The sequence below is a fragment of the Rhodnius prolixus genome, unplaced genomic scaffold, assembly GCF_049639745.1.
Source record: "Rhodnius prolixus isolate KJV_2025 unplaced genomic scaffold, Rpr scaffold_2, whole genome shotgun sequence".
Taxonomy (NCBI): Eukaryota; Metazoa; Arthropoda; class Insecta; order Hemiptera; family Reduviidae; genus Rhodnius; species Rhodnius prolixus.
Genome location: NW_027411592.1, coordinates 27,589,937 through 27,610,163, shown reverse-complemented (window position 1 = coordinate 27,610,163; position 20,227 = coordinate 27,589,937). Strand labels below are relative to the sequence as shown.

Sequence of the window (20,227 nt, the reverse complement as noted above, 5' to 3'; positions counted from 1 at the left end):
CCAGTAAAAAGTGTTTTTTCATAGAAAAAAATTAGTGAAAGTGTTGTGGTTTGTGATTTCCTACAGACTGGTGTAGTTTAATTTGCAATATTTGATAAATGCAAATAGTTATACACAAAAACAACTAGTTATTACAGAATTATTTTGATAAACTTTATCAGTATGTCTCACCAGGTAGCTGGTAATGTAAACATGGACCGTAGTAGTGGGGATTATACTGCTACTGGTGGTGGGAGTGACCATACTTCTGAATTGATTTTGGCCAAATTGGATCGTATTAACGATGAATTAGAACATATTAAAGAAGAAATGGGAAAAGTTAGGGAAGAAAGTAGAACTGTTTCAAACACCGTTAAAATATCCCAAGATAATACGATAACTATATTCGAAGAAATTAAGGAAAAAATTAATAAAAATAACGCTCTGTGCCAAAAAATTCGAAAAGAAAACACTGCACTAAAAAATGAGAACAAAATTTTAAAAGGTAAAGTAAATCAATTACAACAATCTATTAAATATAATGCTATTAAAATAGTTAATATTCCGCTTCTCCAAAATGAAAACATTGGTCTAATTGTTGAAACTATTTGTGCAGCTATTGAATTTAAAATTAAGAAGGATTTTATTGATCATTGCTATCGTTTGAGAATACGAAATACGGATCGGATACCACCAATCGTCTTAAAGTTTGTCAAGGAAAGTGATAAAAAAGAATTCATGAGATTAATAAAACTAAAAGAATTACACACTGAGCAAACTTTAAACATTAAACCTAATAAAAAAATATTTGTCTCAGAATTCATGTCACCTGAATATGCAAAACTCTATAAAGAAGCAAGAGAATTAAAAATAAAAAATAATATCAAGTTCGTGTGGTTTCGAAACAATAATCTAATGGTTAGGAAATCTGAAAACTCTCCTGCAATTATAATAAATACCTCTGAAGACTTGAGAAGTTTGTTGGGGGATGTCTCACAGGAAGCGGAAGTTACTGATATAGAGGATTTGGATACGGATCAGTCGGAGAGGAGTGATGTCTCAACCAAGATAGCAAAAAAGAGGAAGATTAGAACGAAATCGGCAGTGGATAGGCTTTTTCGACGCCCAACAACATCAGATCGACCCGGAGAAGAGCACCCTACCAGAGAAGGAACTTCCAAGAATCAATAGCAAAGTCAACATTAGTACTGTAAAGTTAAGTAATATTGGCTATAATATTCTATATTGGAATATTGAAGGTTATAATAATATTTTTAGCTTGAATTTAGATACAAAAAATAGTTTATTAAATCACGATATAATAGCCCTTTCAGAAACATTTCTAACTAGTGTCCCTGCTAGTATTCCTCCCTGGCTGGACCAGTATTTAATTTTTCATTCAGATGCAATTAAAGATAAACAAAAAGGTAGAGCTAGTGGAGGTATTTTAATTTTTATTAGAAAAAGGCCAAAACAGGAAATTAAAATAATAAGTGCTACAAATTTATGGCTAATATTACATGTAAAATCAGATTTATCTTCAATCATTGTAGGTAATGTATATTTAAAACCGGATTTAAATAATGATGTTTGTTTGCAATTATTAGACGAAATGTTGTTAGAGTTGGGGAATGATGTAATTTGTGATAAAATTGTTATTGGAGGGGATTGGAACGCACGTATAGGGATGTTAAACCAAATGGACGAAGAATTATTTGAGGATATAAATTTGTCGGCAGTGAGAAATTCCTTGGATGGGGTAGTCAATGTTAGAGGGAGAAAATTATGCGAACTAATGGAAGAACACGGTTTATTTGTAGCAAACGGGAGATCTAAAAATGATGGATCTGGTGTTTTTACGTGTTTCACTAACAACGGTGCTAGTGTGGTAGATACTGTTTGGCTGACTTACCCATTGGCTGCAAGTATAAAAAATTTCGAGATCATCGATATAATAGAGAACTCTTGTCACCTTCCGTGTTCTTTGAGCCTATACGGGATTATCCTGGATAAAGATGAAAATAATAAGGGTGGACGAACAGCGAGAAAGGTATATTCTTTAGATGGGGGGAGATCGGTGGAGTTTTCTAATCGATTAAACCAATCAGATAAAATTTATTTTAATTCTAATGTTCCTGACCTATTGTATAATAACATTATTGAAGCAATTGAGGAAACTGCAACTCAATTACAATTACTTGAAATAAAATTTTTTGTACCGGCAAATAATTACAATATTTATCAAACAAAAAATGCGTGGTTTAATTTAGAATGTAAAGAGGCAAAAAAAAGAGTTAAAGTTAGTTTTAAAAACTGTAAAAGAAATAATTTTTCACCAATTTTGCTAAAAGAATATTATGACTGCAAAAATCTTTATAAAAAATGTGTAATAAATGCTAAGAAGTTGTTTTATAAACAATATCTGGAACAGTTGGCAAATGTTAAAAATTGCAAGGATTTTTGGGAGGCAATAAACCGAGTCAGAAGGATTAAAGGTAAGAGAGAGCCAGTTCCCTTGGAAAAAATAATTGCTTTTTATAGGGCTCTATACCCTCCCAGAGAGGATTTGAAAATTGTTTGTCCAGGGTTATTTTCGGTACGCGAGCTTGATACGGATATCTCACTAGAAGAACTACAGACTGCCGTGTTGAAGTGTAATAAAGGGAAAGCACCAGGTATTGACACTGTCCCGTATGAGGCATATAAAATCCTACCCGCTAACTGGGAACACTACTTGCTTAATCTTTTTAATACTGTTTTTAATTACGGGGAGATTCCGGACAAATGGGCCGAAATTACAATGCATTTCATACACAAGAAGGGTGATAAAGAGAATCCTGCAAACTATCGAGGTATTGCTCTAATAAATACTATCACGAAACTTTTTACGAGCATCCTTGCTCAGAGGCTAATGAATTGGTCAGAAAAGAACAATATACTACCGGAAGAACAGAATGGATTCAGAAGTAATAGGGGATGCACCGACAATATATTCGTGCTCAGTTCGGCAATAAACATAAGCCTTAGGCTTGATAAAAGATCGCTCGTTGCCATCTTTGTAGATTTTAAACGGGCTTTCGACACCGTTAATCACATTATATTGTTTCAGAAGTTAGCACAGATTGGTGTAAGTGTAAAAATGATAAATTTAATAAAAAATATTTATAGTAAATCTAAAATTAAACTTGAAAATCAAGAGATAGAATTAACTAAGGGAATATTACAGGGTGATGTTATTTCTCCATTACTTTTCTCGTTGTTCGTCCATGATATAGTTAAGTGCCTTAAGACGGATGGCACTAGCGGTATCGCTATTGATGAGCTAACCGATTTAAACGCCCTTTTATTTGCCGACGATTTGGTCATTCTGTCAAATACAATAGTAGAAGCGCAAAAGAAATTACATCTACTTGAGCAATACTGTGAGAACCATGAACTCGAAGTTAACTTGGATAAAACCAACGCTGTAGTTTTCAAACGAGGTAGAAATAAACGCACTAGGCCGTTAATGTATACCAATAAAGAAATTAAAATTCTGGATAAATACTGCTATCTTGGTGTTTTGTTCAATTCGTCGGGTAGATTTCTGAAAAATTCAGAATTTTTTGTTAAAAAAGGTATGCTTGCCTCAGCTAATACCCGAAGTATTTTAAATAAAACGCGCAGCAATAATTGGGCCACTGAGATGACTTTATGTAATTCCATGGTAGAGTCGATGGTGTTATATTCGGCAGAAGTTTGGGCACCTTTATATTGTCATAAATTGGAAGTAGTGCCATTGAGATTTTATAAGTCTTTATATCACTGGCCAAGAAACACACCTAACCATTTTGTAAGATTGGAAAGTGGTCACAATAATATTGAAATAAAAATTGTTAAGCGTATGGTTACATGGCTGTGCAGAGTAATGGAAATGGACTCGTCCAGATTACCTAAAATTTGTATTCAAAGGTTGAAAGCTCTAGATAAATGGTCGGGCAATAAAATACACTATAATTGGTACACACAATTAAAAGAGAAATTGTCCAAGGTTGGAATGATACATATCATAAATTATGAAAATCCAGATATAATACGCAAAGAATTACCTAACTTGGTGGAAAAATATGTAAACCACCATGTTAGTAAAGATGTAGAATCTGTTCTTAATTCTAACTATAACAAAATGTATAGATGCATAAGTGCTCTAGGCTTTAAAGAAAGTTATTTGCAAATTCATTGTAATTTAAGTAAACGCAGAATATTAAGCCAATTAAGGATATCAAATGAGAACCGATTTAAATTATTTTTTAAAGGAAATTTGTATACACTTGAAACAGGGGAAAATTGTACAATTTGTAATCTTCAGAAACCTGAAAATTTAATTCATTTCTTGTTAAATTGTCCAATATATGGTAGCTGCCGTAAAAAATACTTAACTAAATATATTGATAGATCGTTAGATGAGCTGGGTAATTTGGAAAAAATTTTATGTATTTCTGATTTGGAGCACTTGAATAATGTGTATTATTATACAGTCTCAGCACTGAAAGTAAGGGCTTTTATTTTGAATGAATAGTGTTTATAGTTTGGCTTTCGACCACATCATATTGCTTTGTACATTGACCTGTTAAATAGTTCCACCAGAAGTTGGTGATTTTGTTTATTAAATTTATTTTTGTTCCTTTTAATTCAATACAAGTTTGTAATGTTACTATTTTCTTATCTATATAAATATTATTGTATTCACTATCAACTCCTTGTTAGGAGATATTGTAATCTCAAAAAACAATAAAATCTGAATCTGAATCTGATCTGAATCTTATTTACTCACTAGCGATTTAATGCCGGTTAGCCATTCGTACGATCCTTGGAGACTAAATTTTTTCCACATTGCCGCTTTCAGAGTACGATTGAATCTCTCCACTATTGAAGCTTTTAAGTTACTATAGGTAGAATAGTGATTTATACCGTTCACGTTCATCAGCTTGCCAAATATCTTGTTGTAAAACTCTTTTCCATTATCCGTTTGCAAATTGTTTGGATTCCGATCGGCTAATACTTTCTCGAATGCTTGACTCACTTCCAGGGCTGTCTTATTCTTCAGAGGGATCGCCCATGCATATTTGGAGAAACAATCAATCACGGTCAACAGATATTTGTGGCCTTTATTGAATCTAGCGTAGGGTATTAGTTCCACTAGGTCGGCTTGCCACAGGTCATCTAAGCCCTTCAGAAGGACTGCTCTTCTCTTGAACACTCTTCTTGCTGGTCTATGCAACTCGTTTACAATCTGTTCCTTAACAGAGACCATGATGAAATGAAGCTTGTTCATGTCCACACTACGCTATTATACCTCCATCTCTCAGCTGGGCTTCAATACTTTTTATTTCCGCGCTGGCATTGTTGGTGCCAAGCAATCTTCTTAATCGATCTACAAGCATGTTAGGATCTACATATCCGGCACCTCTTTTTGTTGAAAACAATTTTGAAATCATATTCTTGTATTTCATGTTTGTGTTTAGAACTTTAATTGGTCCGGAAGGGCTGTGCCCTTCTCTATGAGCGTTCGTCTGTTGCAGTATGCTCTTATAATTGATATAATCCGTCTTTTTCACCATAGACAAGTTTGGATTTGTCAAGAATAATAACTCGAAAAGACCTGGCGTGCCGAAATAGGTATTATCACCAACGGATAGAATATCTTTGCTGATGGAGACCACTGAGTCACCAATACTAAATCTCCGGCCGTCATAAACTACACCATATATCATATCCAAGTCCTTGGTCTCATTTTTAATAAATTTTTTGATATATTTTGAGGACATTTCTCCAACTTCCTTCAAATATTTTGCTGAAATTTCCTTCCCTTCGGGAGTTTGTGCTTGTTCTCGTACCTCTTGAAGCGGGCTGGTTGCTTCAGCAGAAGCAGAAGAAGATAACTTTAGAACTTCCGGTCGCTTTGGGGTTGAAAGTTCTTCATGCCATGTTTTTGTAAATCTTGACGGCGGTGTTGTAGCCGATTCCAGCCTCAGAAATTTTAGTCTCTTTGGAGGTGGAAGGGGTGTTTCACAAGTAGCTACTTCCGGTTTAGGAGATTGTTTTAATTCAAGTGGTGGTTTTTCCTGCTTTTCCACCAATGCTTTCAATGGACTCAATAAAGGTTGATATTTCATTTTCAAATATTCATCGGTCTCTTCTCTGTTTCTCTTTAATAAATTACACTTTTCTTGAATCGCCTTTCTGGTTTCGATTATTTCACGCATTACAACGTCACTAGTTGACCCCTCCATGGCTCAATGAACAGTGATGTTCAAGAACGAGGTTAAGGTATTATATAGGCTTCGAAACCTTTTCGATACCTTCCCTCAGTAATCTGTCTATCTTTGTCCAACACTAGAAAGCCATATCTATTTTCTTTCCAGCACCTGTGGCAAATTTTTCTGAAAGTTTTGAATTCTATGTCGGAATTGATATGGTCATCGTAAATTCTTCTCAAATTTAATTCATCTTGCCGAAAGAGTATTAGGAAATTTGCATTTTCTCTCACTAGGTGCTTAGGAACTCTAGTATAACTTTGACTTAGATAAAATATATCAACTCCACTGTGGCGCCCCATACAAAAATAGGCTCTTACATTATCTTGCTTGTCACATGCTATATCATCGAAAATAATTATTGAATTTGGCAGGGCCTCTTTAGGTGGGGGAACTTGAGAATTGTCTTCAAATTCAAAGTACCCAATATCTTTTAAAGGTTCTAAAATTTGAGCTAGCTTCCGGTACTTGGGCTGTTGTAATGACTTTGCAAACAAATATATATTTTCATATCTCAACCCCTTTGGATCGTATATCAAGCTCAACATCAGGTTAGTTTTCCCACAATTGGACGGCCCACTTATTAAACATCTAATGGAATCTGGGAAAAGCGGACCGTGTTTGGAGCATTTCTTGGAAGAGGCCCTGTCGTCAAGATTTTGCACGGAGAGGGTGTGATGTTGCTTTATCAAGCGCATGATGGGAACTAATAAGGAACGCTCTCTCGCTTCTGTATATATATATATATATATATAACTAAGCTATGTACATGGCACAGGAAATCTATCTACACTGCATTCACACACCCGCCACCATCATTCACACATCCTATTTACATAAATAAAATAACTTAAACTAATACCCACCACCTTTTTTTTTATTTATTAATTTTTTTAATTTTTTTTTTATTTTAATAAACTATTAATTAGAAAAAACTTAATACTAGGTAAATACTAATAATAAATAGAAAAAATATTTACAAAAAATAATAATATATGGAAAAAAATATTTACAAAAATACGTTTAAAAAAAATTAATAAATAAAGATTGACTAGAACAAAAAAAAAGACCTACTCTAAACAAGGTAACCATGTACATAGTATATGAAATATATATATTTACAAAAAATCCACAACTTTACACAGGCAAGTCCGCTATGGTAAAGTGGCCATGGGCGAGAGTATGTACACGATCGACTAGATGGCGTTTGTCGTCGTGGGGCGAAAGGGATACTTTTCTCTGTTCGACGGAAAAGAGTTTATGTTCTTTAGAAATTATTGTTCTAAACGTGGTTGTAAACTCTTTTCCCTCGAACAGGGCAGCCATATAATCATCAAAGGTGATTTTTTTATCTACGGCTGCCTTCTTTATCCCTTTCGCCCGCTTCTTCTCTAGGCCGCGGATGCGTACTGCGTACATCTTTGCGCGGAGGCCCACGAATTCAGAGACAGGCTCTCCACTGGCTTCATCCTTGAACTTCCCCAACACCTTCTTATTTCTGTTGCTCTTACATGGATGTCCGTCTGGGTAGTCGCTGGTGTCAAATTCGTCCATCATTGTAGTTATGTCCTCGTAAAAGTCTTTCGTCTTTACTAAGTACATGAGGCTGTCAGTGTCTGTGTATAAAAGTTTTAGTTTGTCAGGTCCGTATTTTGTCAGCATTGTACTGTAGTGAAAGTCATACATCCGGACTTTGGACAGATCAAGAATGGCCATCCCAACATAGATTGGTTTGTTCATCGTGATCTGTTCAAAGTCCAGATGTACAGCAGTCAGCGTCTCTGAGTAGATCGTCCTGTCTTTAAAAGTAGGTTTCGCTATCAGTTTCCGTATTCTACGTTCGTCAGTTACCAGTTCTATTTTTGTTCGTTTTCGTACGTCCTCCATGAATTTGCCAAATACTGCGTTGTTCATTAGTTTGTAGAAGTCTTTGTCAAAGTCGTTGGTCGCCTGTTGTCTCATTTGGGTGTTGAGGTCGATGTAAGGGCGAAGCCAACGGGACTGCCTGAATCGCAGCGCTCTATGTACGCGTACCAACCGCAGACCTAAACCCATGGCCTGCCTCAAGTTGACGAAGTGAACAACGTATTTCTCCCTGTTGGTCAATGGAGCCAACAATTTCTTGTTAACCTGTCCCGGAGGCACCCTATTCTCCGGGAGAAGGGGGAAATCGTTGTGCAGTTCGTGCAACTCGGCCGGATACTCAATATCGGCTTCGACAATATACCCGAAGATATACCCATATCCTGCATATTGCCCCAGTCTAGAGTATCCGGATCTGATACCCATTCGAAAGCCCCGTAAGGAAGTGGATTTGACATTGCCCACCCGTACAAATTATTTGCATCTAGGTAGGCAATGTAGCTAGATTCCTTATGAGGATCTCGATCTGGGTACAGATAAGCATTATCAGCTTTACCATAGCGAAGACTGCACTGGCAAATGCCACCCCTAATGCCCCGCTCAACCATCAGGAGCTGGTCATAATCAGTGAGTAGATCTAACTGTACCCCTGTACACTTCAGCATGGCATCCCAAGCCAATCCTGGGGCCGTGAAATACCAGGCAGGGTCCAGCGAATATGCTCTTATGCAAACATCTCTGAAATTTTCAAAGATGTCACATAAGAGCATTACGTCTACTTTAAGGTAGAGTTCGCTGTACCCCCCTAGGGTTCTAATTTCAAAGGCCTCCCAAACTGACTGGGCATGCTGATAGTCTTCGTCCGAGATGTGACATTCATTAAGGGTGCTATAGAATGCCTCCTTAGGGGGTAGAACCGTCTCCCTAAGTTTCTCGAACGAATCTGTGTAGTCATAGGGGTACACTCCTTTTCTTACGACCAGATCCATCTTGTCGGCGGGGAAGAATTTGCCCGTGTCTATAAATTTATTGTTGGGCAAATTCTTGGACAACCTATCTAAGCTAGAAGACATGAAACGGAAGGTGTCCACAAATCTGACGGTTAGAGCGCCCACTTGCTTGCTAAATGAAATGTATTTCTCTTCGCTGTTGGGGATGACGTCAATGCGACTTGAGTCATACCCCAACTGGCGAACAATAAAGTGGGCGTCATAGCCGCTCAGATTGTGGAGGAAGACGGGAAGGAAACGAGGAGTGCGGTAAAGGATATTGCAGGAATTGTGAGCAGGACCACGATACACACCAGTGATGTGATCGTGATCCGCCACTTTAGGATCGGATCTATTGAAGGGAAGATTGCAGAGGTGACATTTTGGGGACCGTTTAAAGTCTTCCAGCTGAGATGGTGTCAGGGGTAGCATTGGCCGCTTAATGGAGTACACCAGAGCCACCTTCTCGGCCACCGCCTTTATGTAAGCCATAAATTTCTCTGCGGAATCTTCACCCGTATAGATGTAAGGTTCCGCAGGAAAATCGGCAGGAAGGCAGTGGCGTATGTCTTCTGCCACTTTCACATAAGTGCAGAAACTCATAGGAAGATGGCTCTGGTAGGGAGTTGTGTACGACCGGCCCACATTGTTTCCGTTTGTATCCATTTTTTTTAAAATTGCCTCAAAATCAGCATAAACGACGAGGGGAACCCTCATTTGGTTTTGTATTTTTGTGAAAGATATTTTTGGAGGGGTCCCATCGTCGTTACATTCTGGCAATACAATCCGGGTCGGTCTGTTTACTCCACAATACTCCATATGTTCCCTCACCCGCTCGGCGATGCTTTCACCATCCATGTTGAAATGAGTAAAGCACCGCTTGCAAACGTGTACCCTTTGTTCATGAGAAGTAATTTGTCGGGCCACTAATCTATTAAAATCTTTAATGTAAGTGTAGTGGCTCCGTCCATTCTCTAAAGTCAGAAGAAGGAGATCACGATGGTCTTCCTTCTCCTGCTTTACCACTTTTAGAGGGTACACGTTTCCTTTCTCTCCAAGGGTGAAAACATTTATCGTGATGTTGTTGTACTTTTCAAATTTTTTCACCTCATGGAGAGGAGTGGGGAAGGAAATGCAGTCAAAATTGTACCTGTGTTCAAGATTAGCGTACTTACTAACGCGTTGTGGATCCTTTGCGATGAAGCGAGCGAGAATCGCGTACTGAAAACACCGGTCATCCATATTTTGGACATTGATGACGGCTTTTTTATTGGCAATGTGAAAAGGAAGGGGAATGAAGCTGGAGCCGCCGAGAGGGGTAAATTTATTTACTTTTAAGAGGACTCCATCGAACTCTTTTAGGCACCAGCCGCTCCCCTTTAGTGTTGACTCCTCCATCTCTACTATAATCTTCTTGAAGCTCTCATTAAGAGAGTCGTCGATGGAAGAGTCTTCATAAATTACTTTATTCTTAGTCTTGAAGGCGCGATCACAAGTTTCACCTTTGATGTTTTCAAAGGTCGCCTCCAAGACCAAGTTATATTTCAGGGGAGAATCGCTGTCTGCCATTACTTCCTGAAGCAGACGACGCAATGTTTCTATCTGACCTGTTAGAAATTCCATTGCGTCGACTGCCCCGGAACTTGGAAGGAAAAAAGTTCGAAGAGTCCTCCCAAAGGCTGACTCCACTTCGTACAAATGGCCTTGAGCTGCCTCAATACGAGCTCGTTTTGCCATGACTGGTGTTTCAGTACCGCAGCGACGCAAATGAGCAAGCATCGTTTTTCGAGAAGAATACCTTTCTCTACAATTTGGACATTGACGAGATTGCTCATTTGCGGCGCAAGCACGTTCATGACGCTCCTTATAGTCCCCCCGTAAAAACATTTTTCCACAATACTGACACTCCATTATCAATAAAATAGTACGTAACACGAAATAATAAATACAAATATATATATATTTAAACCACGAATATTTCAAAATTACTAATAAAAATGAATAAAGAATATAAACTAGACTAAGATATTACTAAAGAAATATATACAAGAAACAGAATTAACTATATAAAATGAAATTAAAATTGAAAACTTATAAAAATGAAATACAAAGAAGTGAAATAATAAAAAAAACAAACAAAAAAAAAAACGAATATATATATATTTGTTGAAAATTAATAAAAAAAGTACTTACAGTTCAAAGAAGGCAAGACGCTGGAAAAGCTGTTGACACTAAGAACACTAAACACTGTATGACCGCAGCAGAATTCGGAGCGACTTTTATATTATCAGAAGAATCGATTATGATAATCGATTATTAGTAAAAACATGAAATGCTATTGGCTAACTATAAGTGACGTCATACCCAAGGGTGGGAGATATCAGTTAATTACTGACCAATTCAAACAGGGCAAGCTCAGACATGCAAGTTGAGCAATATTAAGCCATATACAAATTATGTGATAAATAAAGAAAAGTTAATTAAAACTTATTTATATTTTATTAATAAGTTCAAAGTTCAATTTACTTTTAACTTCATAATAACAAAAAAACGGTTAAAGCGAAAGAGGCAGCTGGCTACATGTCCAGACTTGTTGGAGCATGTTTGTGCTCGTTGAGGATATGACAATGGTATGAGTCATCATTATTAAAACTTATTTATATTTTATTAAAAAGTTCAAAGTTCAATTTACTTTTAACTTCATAATAACAAAAAAACGGTTAAAGCGAATGAGGCAGCTGTCTACATGTCCAGACTTGTTGGAGCATGTTCAGGTAATCACACATATTGAGACTACACCGATGATATGTTCATACAGGTTTGTATAGTTGGTAAACTGAAATAATAAGATATATGAAAGTTCAAAGTTCAATTTTCTTTTAACTTCATAATAACAAAAAAAAAAAAACGGTTAAAGCGAAAGAGGCAGCTGGCTACATGTCCAGACTTGTTGGAGCATGTTCAGGTAATCATACGTGTCATCCTATTGAGACTATAACGATATGTTCATACAGGTTTGTATAGTTGGTAAACGGAAATAATAAAACGGTTAAAGCGAAAGAGGCAGCTGGCTACATGTCCAGACTTGTTGGAGCATGTTCAGCTAATCATACGTGTCATCCTATTGAGACTATAGGAAGGGAAGGGGGGGGCTTGGAAAGAGGCAGCTGGCTACATGTCCAGACTTGTTGGAGCATGTTCAGGTAATCATACGTGTCACCCTATTGAGACTATAACGATATGTTCATACAGGTTTGTATAGTTGGCAAACGGAAATAATAAGAACAAAAAAAAAAAAAACGGTTAAAACGAAAGAGGCAGCTGGCTACATGTCCAGACTTGTTGGAGCATGTTCAGCTATGTTGGCATATATATAAATTAACAGGTATGATAAAAGATTTGGAAGGGAAAGGGGGTGGCTTGCTACAGAGACCTGTCCAGAGAGGTAATCATTTGGAAAAAAAGATGCAATTCTATTGGCTAGTTAGAGTGTGACGTAATTGTGGTGGGGGGTTAATGCTAGTAATAGCTAGTATCGCAGTCCAAGTGTCAGTTCGGGTTTAGTTTTCAGTGAGTGTAGGTCGCGTCATCAGCAACGGAAGCAGTCCAGGTGGAGGGGGTAAGTAAATAATTTTTCTATTACCTAAAGTGAGGTTATCCATTTTTATTTTTCAATATTTTTGTGATAGTGGGGGTAATTTAAATAAAAAAAAATTCTTGGTGAGGGGGGTTAGATTTTTTAAAAAATAATTCCAAGTTAAAACATAAGAGAACATTCAAAACTAGAGTAAGCGAGACTACCACTGTGGCCGACTGGTGCAGATGACGTGTCTATCAGTACGAAGGTTGTAGGATCGAATCCCAGGTAAGTAAAAAAAAAAATTCACCCTCCTGTCTATCAATGGGCGAGGGGGGGGGAGGTATGTTTCATCGGCTGGTATGAGGTCCGCCATCTTGTGGTCATCAGCTGGTACGAGGTCCGCCATCTTGTGTACTACAGCTGTTGGAAGAGACGCCATCTTGTAGGAGGAGCTTAGGAGGCCAACGAATACGACGACCTAGAGGTGGTGGGGGTAAAGGTAGGTGTCATGTGATAGGAGTAGGGCTTGGGTGGGGGTAAAGGGATGTCGTCAAATACGCTGATTGGTCTATTAAGAAGGGTGGGGGTAGGAGTGGGGGTAAAAGGGGTGTCATCGAATTCGCTGATTGGTCGATTAAAAGGGTGGAGTGGGGGAAGGGGCGTGGCCTAAAACCCTCGTCGAGTTCGATGATTGGTCAAAAAGGGTAGGGGTGGGGGTAGGGGGCGTGGCTTAAACCCTCGTCGAAATCGATGATTGGTCAATAAGGAGGGGTGGGGGTAGGGGTGGGGGAGGGGGTGGGAGGGGAGGGGATGGCCGCCATTTTGTATTTTAGGTGCGCCAGAACCGCCAAATCCTCTCTACTGATCTGGAGATGGAGCTCGATACTAAGATTGGGAAATGGTCGCTATTATATAAATGGTCTAGTGTGGTCCATTCTAGACGTACTGCTATGGTGGGAGTTGCAACACTCAGGTCAATCGCACTAAAGCCTCCCGAGTGTGCATTGAAGTGTGTTGCTTCACCACTATTGAGGAGCATCAAGTTTCTATTATCTATGATCTCCTCAAGAGCTCTGCCTCGAGCATCAGTCCTGGCTGACCCCCACCAGGTGTTGTGACAGTTGAAGTCCCCCATCAACAACACCGGCGCAGGGAGTTGCGAGAGCAGGTTCTCCAGATCACTTCTACGCCAATGGATGTTTGGCAGATATATGCTAGCTAACGTGATCTGTAGTGGTGTAGCTAGACGCACGGCAACAGCTTGTATATTAGTTTGTAGGTTGAGCCGCCTGCTAGGGATATTATCCCGTACACAGACGACTACACCACCGTGCGCCCTCCCACCTGGGGCAGGTTGTACCTCATGACTGTATGTTTTGTACCCAGGTATGTGAATGATATGACCTGGGCGTATCTTCGTTTCCTGGAGGCACAATCCAAAAGGACGATATTCCGCCACCATTCGGCGTAGTCCTTCCTTATTACTAGTATAGCCCCGCATGTTCCATTGTATAATGGTCTCAAACATTATAATTTTTCCCAATTATTAAACCTGGCAGGATCTTTTTAATATCTTTTGCATTTAAAATATTTAATACAAATAAATTACTATTCATTATATTATCAAATAAACTCAATGTATGGAAGTAGCTGCTCAAATACATGGATGCTGTGATATAGTTTAACATTACAATGCATTTACTCAGTGGCACACTTATCCTTGGGTTTGCCTTTAGGCCAACCTTTTTTTCTACGCCTAGGAGGGTTGTCGGATGCATTTCCCCCCTCCGATTCTGATGCTTCAATGTCCGTTCCCATAAGAAGCCACTGCTTCCTGGGGGAGCGAACATTGGATTTGGAGGACGTTTGTCCTTCCATTAAAGATTTTTTCCCCCTAGTCCTAGTAGGGTAGGGGGGTGACAGAATCGTCTTTACTTTCCGCCTCAGGGAGCGTTTAGGTGGACTGACCACTTTCCACTCCCCTTTGGAGGCGGTTACATTTTGAGGCGGGTTTAACCCCACCTTTATGGCGCCCCCACTAGTAGTGGGGGCAGTTGGTAGTAGCCCTGAGGCTACTGGCTCCCTGTGAGGGGAGCTTAGTTTTGATGGTGGGGCCGAACCCACCTTTGGGACTACTCCCCTTAAAGCAGGGGAGGTGGTTAATGGTGGGATTTCTCCCACTTTTACAATTGTCCCCTTTAAGGCAGGGGAGGGGCCTTTTATTAAGTGCCCTTGAATTTGGGCGGAGCTTGTAAAGTGTGCCACTGGTATGGGTGTCCTCAACTTTTGTGCGAAAGATGTTGCACTTGAAGCATAAGCATTACTTTCTACTATTGCCCTCGCTTCATGGTAGGGCAACTGCTGCAGTGTCTTTACTTTTTGGATTTCTTTTTCCTTTATTAATGTGGGACACCCAGAGGATCTGGCAGAGTGTTCCCCACCACAGTTTACGCAGGTTATTGGGGGTGTGCACTCACCATCATGTATGGGCTTTCCGCATGTGCACACCGCTTCTGAAGCCTTGCAACGCGTTGAGGTGTGCCCGAATCTTTGGCATTTATAACATCTCATTGGAGATGGTATGTACGGGCGCACCTTCAGTTTATAAAATGCTGCATTTATTGACTGTGGCGGTTTTGGTCGATCGAAGGTGAGAACAAGAGAAGCGGTGTCCACTAAGGACCCATCTTGCCTTCTCTTGATCCTCCTCACCTCTACCACTCCTTGATCTGCCAAACCCTCTTTAATATCTTCTATTGTGCTATTTAAAAAGTCCCTACAAGTAATTACTCCCTGTGAACTGTTTAACCGCTTGTGGGGACCGGCTTCAAGTTCAGCATCCATGTATTTTTGCAATTTTAAGATTGCTGCAGCTTGTATACGGTTCTCAGCTTCAATACAGATAGAGCCATCATTGAGTTTTTTAACACTTTTGGTAGGGGTATCCTCCAGGTGGAGCTCTCGGGTGAAGCCGAGGCCAAAGACATGTGTTGGGATAGGAAGCCCGCAGGTCAACGTCTCCCTCAATGCCCAGGATCCTCTTTTCCACCCTAGCCCCAAAGCCTCGCCACGGCACGCGAGGGAGAGATATTTATACTCAGACTCTCGACGAGTGCGTGTCATTGTTCGTGCAGTGTGTGTAGTCGTCTGTAAAGTGTGAATGTTAAGGTGTAAATGAGTGTGTGTGGTGGGGAGCTCGAGTTTCCCTGTGGGTTCGCTAAACCCAAGTAGCTGCACACAGCAACTACCTCTGCAGGTCCTAAGTGTAGTGTGTGAGTGTTAAGGGGTGTCAGTGTAAGTGTTGAAGCGTTGTTAGACTGGGATACCCGCAGGGACGCCAAGCTCCCTGAAGAAGTGGCTAGTCCACTCCCCCCTACGGGGATAATATAATTATTATAGTGAAGTTTAGTTGTTTAGTTAATAGTAATTGAGTGCCAAATTTGTTTCTTTTCTTTGTTCTTTGTATTGGTAATGCTGTTGTTTTAGAAATAACAATGGTTGACCTAAAAGTGTTGAAGCGCATTGTTGGAAGTCAATTCTGTTGATTATCTTATATTTAAAAGTTAATATACACTTGAGATAAGTATCTTATAGAAATATCCAAACCGCATTAATTTCAGAACGGCATAAACATTTTTCCAAATGCACTCGAATATAATTTCCCACGACACTCAAAATTCCCAAGAATTCACATGAAATTAGCTTAGGAGTTCCAACCCTTTTACCGCTGCTACTAAAGTCCCGGACAATTATTACAGACACTCTAACCAATATATGTATATTCTGTCACCTACGTACTCCATGGCGGTAGCGCAAGAAGGACCTGGGCCTCCTCCACTATTTTTTGTCATTCGGCTATGGTCGCTCTATTATGTAAGTTGATTTTTGTTCTTGTTTCTTTTATCTTGAACACATAAAAAAATCATTTAAATAATTTAAATCACAGTTGGTTCTTGAACTGCAGTCGGTCAACATCTCATAAGAAAGTGTGTCTTTTATGGCACCTCTTAGGTGAACAATAAATTTCATTTTATTGTTTCATTTCCCATGTCTTTTTTTATATCTTTTATTTCTTTTTTTTTAATTCGCATTTTTTAATTTTGCTTTCTCTTTCCAATCTCTTATTTTATTTTTTCTCTTTCTCTAGATTTCCGTTACTTTCTTTTTTATTTTTTTGAACATTTCTCTCTCTTTAACTTCGACTTTATCTTACCTTTTCTGCAACTTTATATTTATTATTTTTGTTTGTAAACATGTCAGCGAATAGCGGCTCCCAGCTTCAAATACAAATGCAGATATATACAAATGCCGTAGTGTGCTTCGCGGTCCACTCTATCAAGAAAATCTACAGGTGGAGATTAACTGCTTCTGAAGAGCGACAGCGTACCCCAGTGCGCTAGTATCTTCTTGATCAAGAAGATCGGGAAAAGCTTTAGGGGATGCCGTAGCAAGTCCTAAAGCGCTAGATGTCCAGTTCGAACGCCTTACAATGAACTAAGGGTATTAACTTTCAACTGCGAACTATTTGATGTTATTCTACCTTTTTGTTTCACTGAATATTCTTTGACTGAAGTACCAGCCAATGTTGGTGTCTAAAAAATAAATTAATAACACAAAATTAAGTGCTGAACAAGTTATAATCTTAATGTGGCCATTGCTGACATGAAATTTGTTATTTGTTAGTTTTGTTGATGGATATTAATTTGAAACGTGTTACCATTGAGCCGTCCACTGCACAAATCGATTAACTCCGCTTTTTGAAATATCTTAAATTTAAGAGTCAAAACACTTGGTCCAGCCATAGCTTTTTATATTTATAATTTCCTTTTTATTTATTTATTTATTTCCCAAATAATAAAGATTAACACCATTAAACGATAATTTTTTTTGGCCACTGAATAATAAATAATTTATTTCAGAACTCCGTGCTCTAATGTAAATCGTTGCAATAATTCAACTCAAATTCAGGACATGAATGATAGCGGTATGAATTTATATTATAAACGAAATTTTAAAAAACCATGTACATTATTTCATCGCATTTCTCCAATTTTTGTTTTATGGAGTTAATCGAGTTGTGCTCTGAACGGCACAATTATTTGTCTTTATGCATTTTAAACCTAATTTAGTTATATGTATTTAATTTTATTTTTTTAAGTTTATGTTTTATATTGAACCATGATTAGAATTTACTGCGTAGGATATATATATGTATATTTGCTATATTATATTCAGGGTGACCAGAGTTACATGCTCCACCCACTTTTCTTTTAAACGGCGGGAAATTTCGAAAAAATAGAAAACACGTATTTAATCATTTTTAGTCTAGTTTATTTTCAGTGATTGATCCATTTTTTTAAACCACAATATCCCGAGATACAGTATCCAACATTTTTTTTTAAAATGGAACATTATATTTTTTTTTGCATATTTTTATAGTACTTGAGCTCGAAAAAAAAAAAAAAAAATTAAATCGGATAGGTTTTTCAAAAGTTATGGTAATTTAAAATATGAAAAATAAATTTGTTTAACGTCAAAATTACCTTATTTTTTTTTAAAGAAGCAATTCAAACTGGACACCATGAACGGATAGGCAAGCCAAAACTCTGGACTCCCACGCTCTGTTTGTAGCAGCACTTATGGTGGCAAAATCAAGGTCTAGGCAGGCTAGAGTGATTCAACGTTTCAGAACTTCGACTGAAGCCACGGGATTAAGGTTACTGTACACTTTATTTTTTAGATAACCCCACAAAAAAATAGTCCATTGGGGTTAAGTTCGGAGATCGAGATGGCCATTTGATCAGACATTGAGTTCCTAAGCACTTTTCATGGAAATTTCTGTCCAGGTAACGTCAAACAACTCTCGCATTATGTGCCGGACAACCGTCTTGTTGAAAATACATATCTAGCCGACGTTATAGAGGAACATTTTTAGGCAGAACTGGCAAAATGTATCTAAAAAAAAGTTAGATACCTTGCACCAGTTAAGTTCTCTGTAGAAGTATGGGACGATTAGTCCTAAAACTCCACACCAAACGTTTGTAGAAAAAACAACCTGAACGTCGAATAACTCTAGCCTGTCTAGATTTTCACTTTGCCACCATAAGTGCTGCTACAAGCAAAGCGAGGGAGTCCAAAGCTTTGGCTTGCCTATCCGTTGATGGTGCCAAGTTTGAACAGCTTCTTTAAAAAAAATAAGGTAATTTTGACATTAAACTGAAATTTGTTTTTCATATTTTAAATTACCATAACTTTTGAAAAACCTAACCGATTTCAAAAAAAAAAATTGTTTTTTTAGGAGCTTAAGTACTATAAAAATATGCAAAAAAAAGTAGGAGGCTGAATCTCGGGATATTGTGGTTTAAAAAAATTGGTCAATCACTGAAAATAAACTAGACTAAAAATGATTAACGTGTTTTCTATTTTTTCGAAATTTCCCGCCGTAAAAAAAAGTGGGTGGAGCATATAAATCTGGTCATCCTGTATAGCTATAAGTAAATACTTAAAGCATTTTACAAAAACTTAATTGTCTTTGTTATGAAGGAAGGTGCTGTAATGAATATAGGAGCTGTTTTGGGTATATTGACATCGATGATGCACTTCCCATTTAAATACAACAGGTGCTTCAAATTAATACAAAACGATCGTGAAAGGAGAGATATGGCATCTGTGGGAATAGCATCAGCAGTGTGCGCAGCGTTTGTAGCTCCTATTGGTTCGTAAAAGTTTTCCACTAAATAATAACTTATAGGCAAGTGTTCTTTCTGAAGTTGTAAGGTAATGGAGGATCACAAAGAATTCGCCATGAAATGAGCGAGCGCAGTTTCAATAATTAGCTTCAAAGATTCACCCTTCTTTACCATATAACTGCCGAAAAGAATAATTTCTATTATTCTATATATCAGTAAGCCAGCAACCTGATAAAACCTGGAAAAAACAAAAATTTGTAAAATACGTTTCGAAAATACAATCGAAGTTTAAAAATGTTTTGCTAGTAGTTTTCGTACCCAAATTTCCTTTTCAACTCAAACATGAGTTTGAATATGAGTAAACGAAGGCTAAATGTTTACGAACTGTTCTAAGGCCGTGTGTTCGTACTCTTCAGTACTCCTGTTGTGGTGAAAAACTAAACTAATAATTTGTGAATACGAAGGCTAGCCTTTCCGTACATTTTTTAAAAGGCTTGTCGCCAATAGAGTAATCGCTTGGTAATTTAAAGCCAAATTCTACGTTGTTTTTCTAGTCGCTTTCGACCTTGCTATCTTAATTTTTTTGTTTCACTGGTGTTTAAATTTTGTTATGTATTTGGTTCAAGTGTAAGAGATAGGTGGTCAAAAGTCTGGTTCCGTTGTTATTAGTGTGCCGACAATCCCAGTTAGTATACTTGCTGTTATGTGTTCGCAGAAGCATGCTGTCTTGTGTGACATTGAATATCTTCTTGTAGTCTCAATTTTGATCTCAGTTAGACAGTTATAATAGTTGAAAAACTATAGTCGGTTTTAACTTTATTATGGCAACCT

At 38.0% G+C, this 20,227-nt stretch overlaps 2 protein-coding genes across 8 annotated transcripts in view; one reads left to right on the top strand and one right to left on the bottom strand.

The window, feature by feature from the left end:
- Window positions 1-20,227, top strand: part of LOC141449348 (H(+)/Cl(-) exchange transporter 7-like) — a 122,610-nt gene that overhangs the window by 20,930 nt on the left and 81,453 nt on the right. For 6 of the 7 annotated variants that reach the window (XM_074118707.1, XM_074118709.1, XM_074118708.1 and 3 more), the window contains one exon: window positions 19,251-19,422. In XM_074118707.1, coding sequence (XP_073974808.1) covers window positions 19,251-19,422 — 172 coding nt within the window. Of the gene's footprint in view, window positions 1-17,043; window positions 17,208-19,250; window positions 19,423-20,227 lie in introns of those variants that run through there. The other variant, XM_074118711.1, reaches the window with a different exon arrangement.
- LOC141449928 (uncharacterized) lies at window positions 6,442-8,564 on the bottom strand. Its single transcript, XM_074119883.1, has one exon. The coding sequence runs from the start codon at window positions 8,562-8,564 to the stop codon at window positions 7,413-7,415; it is 1,152 nt and encodes a 383-aa protein (XP_073975984.1). The 3' UTR covers window positions 6,442-7,412.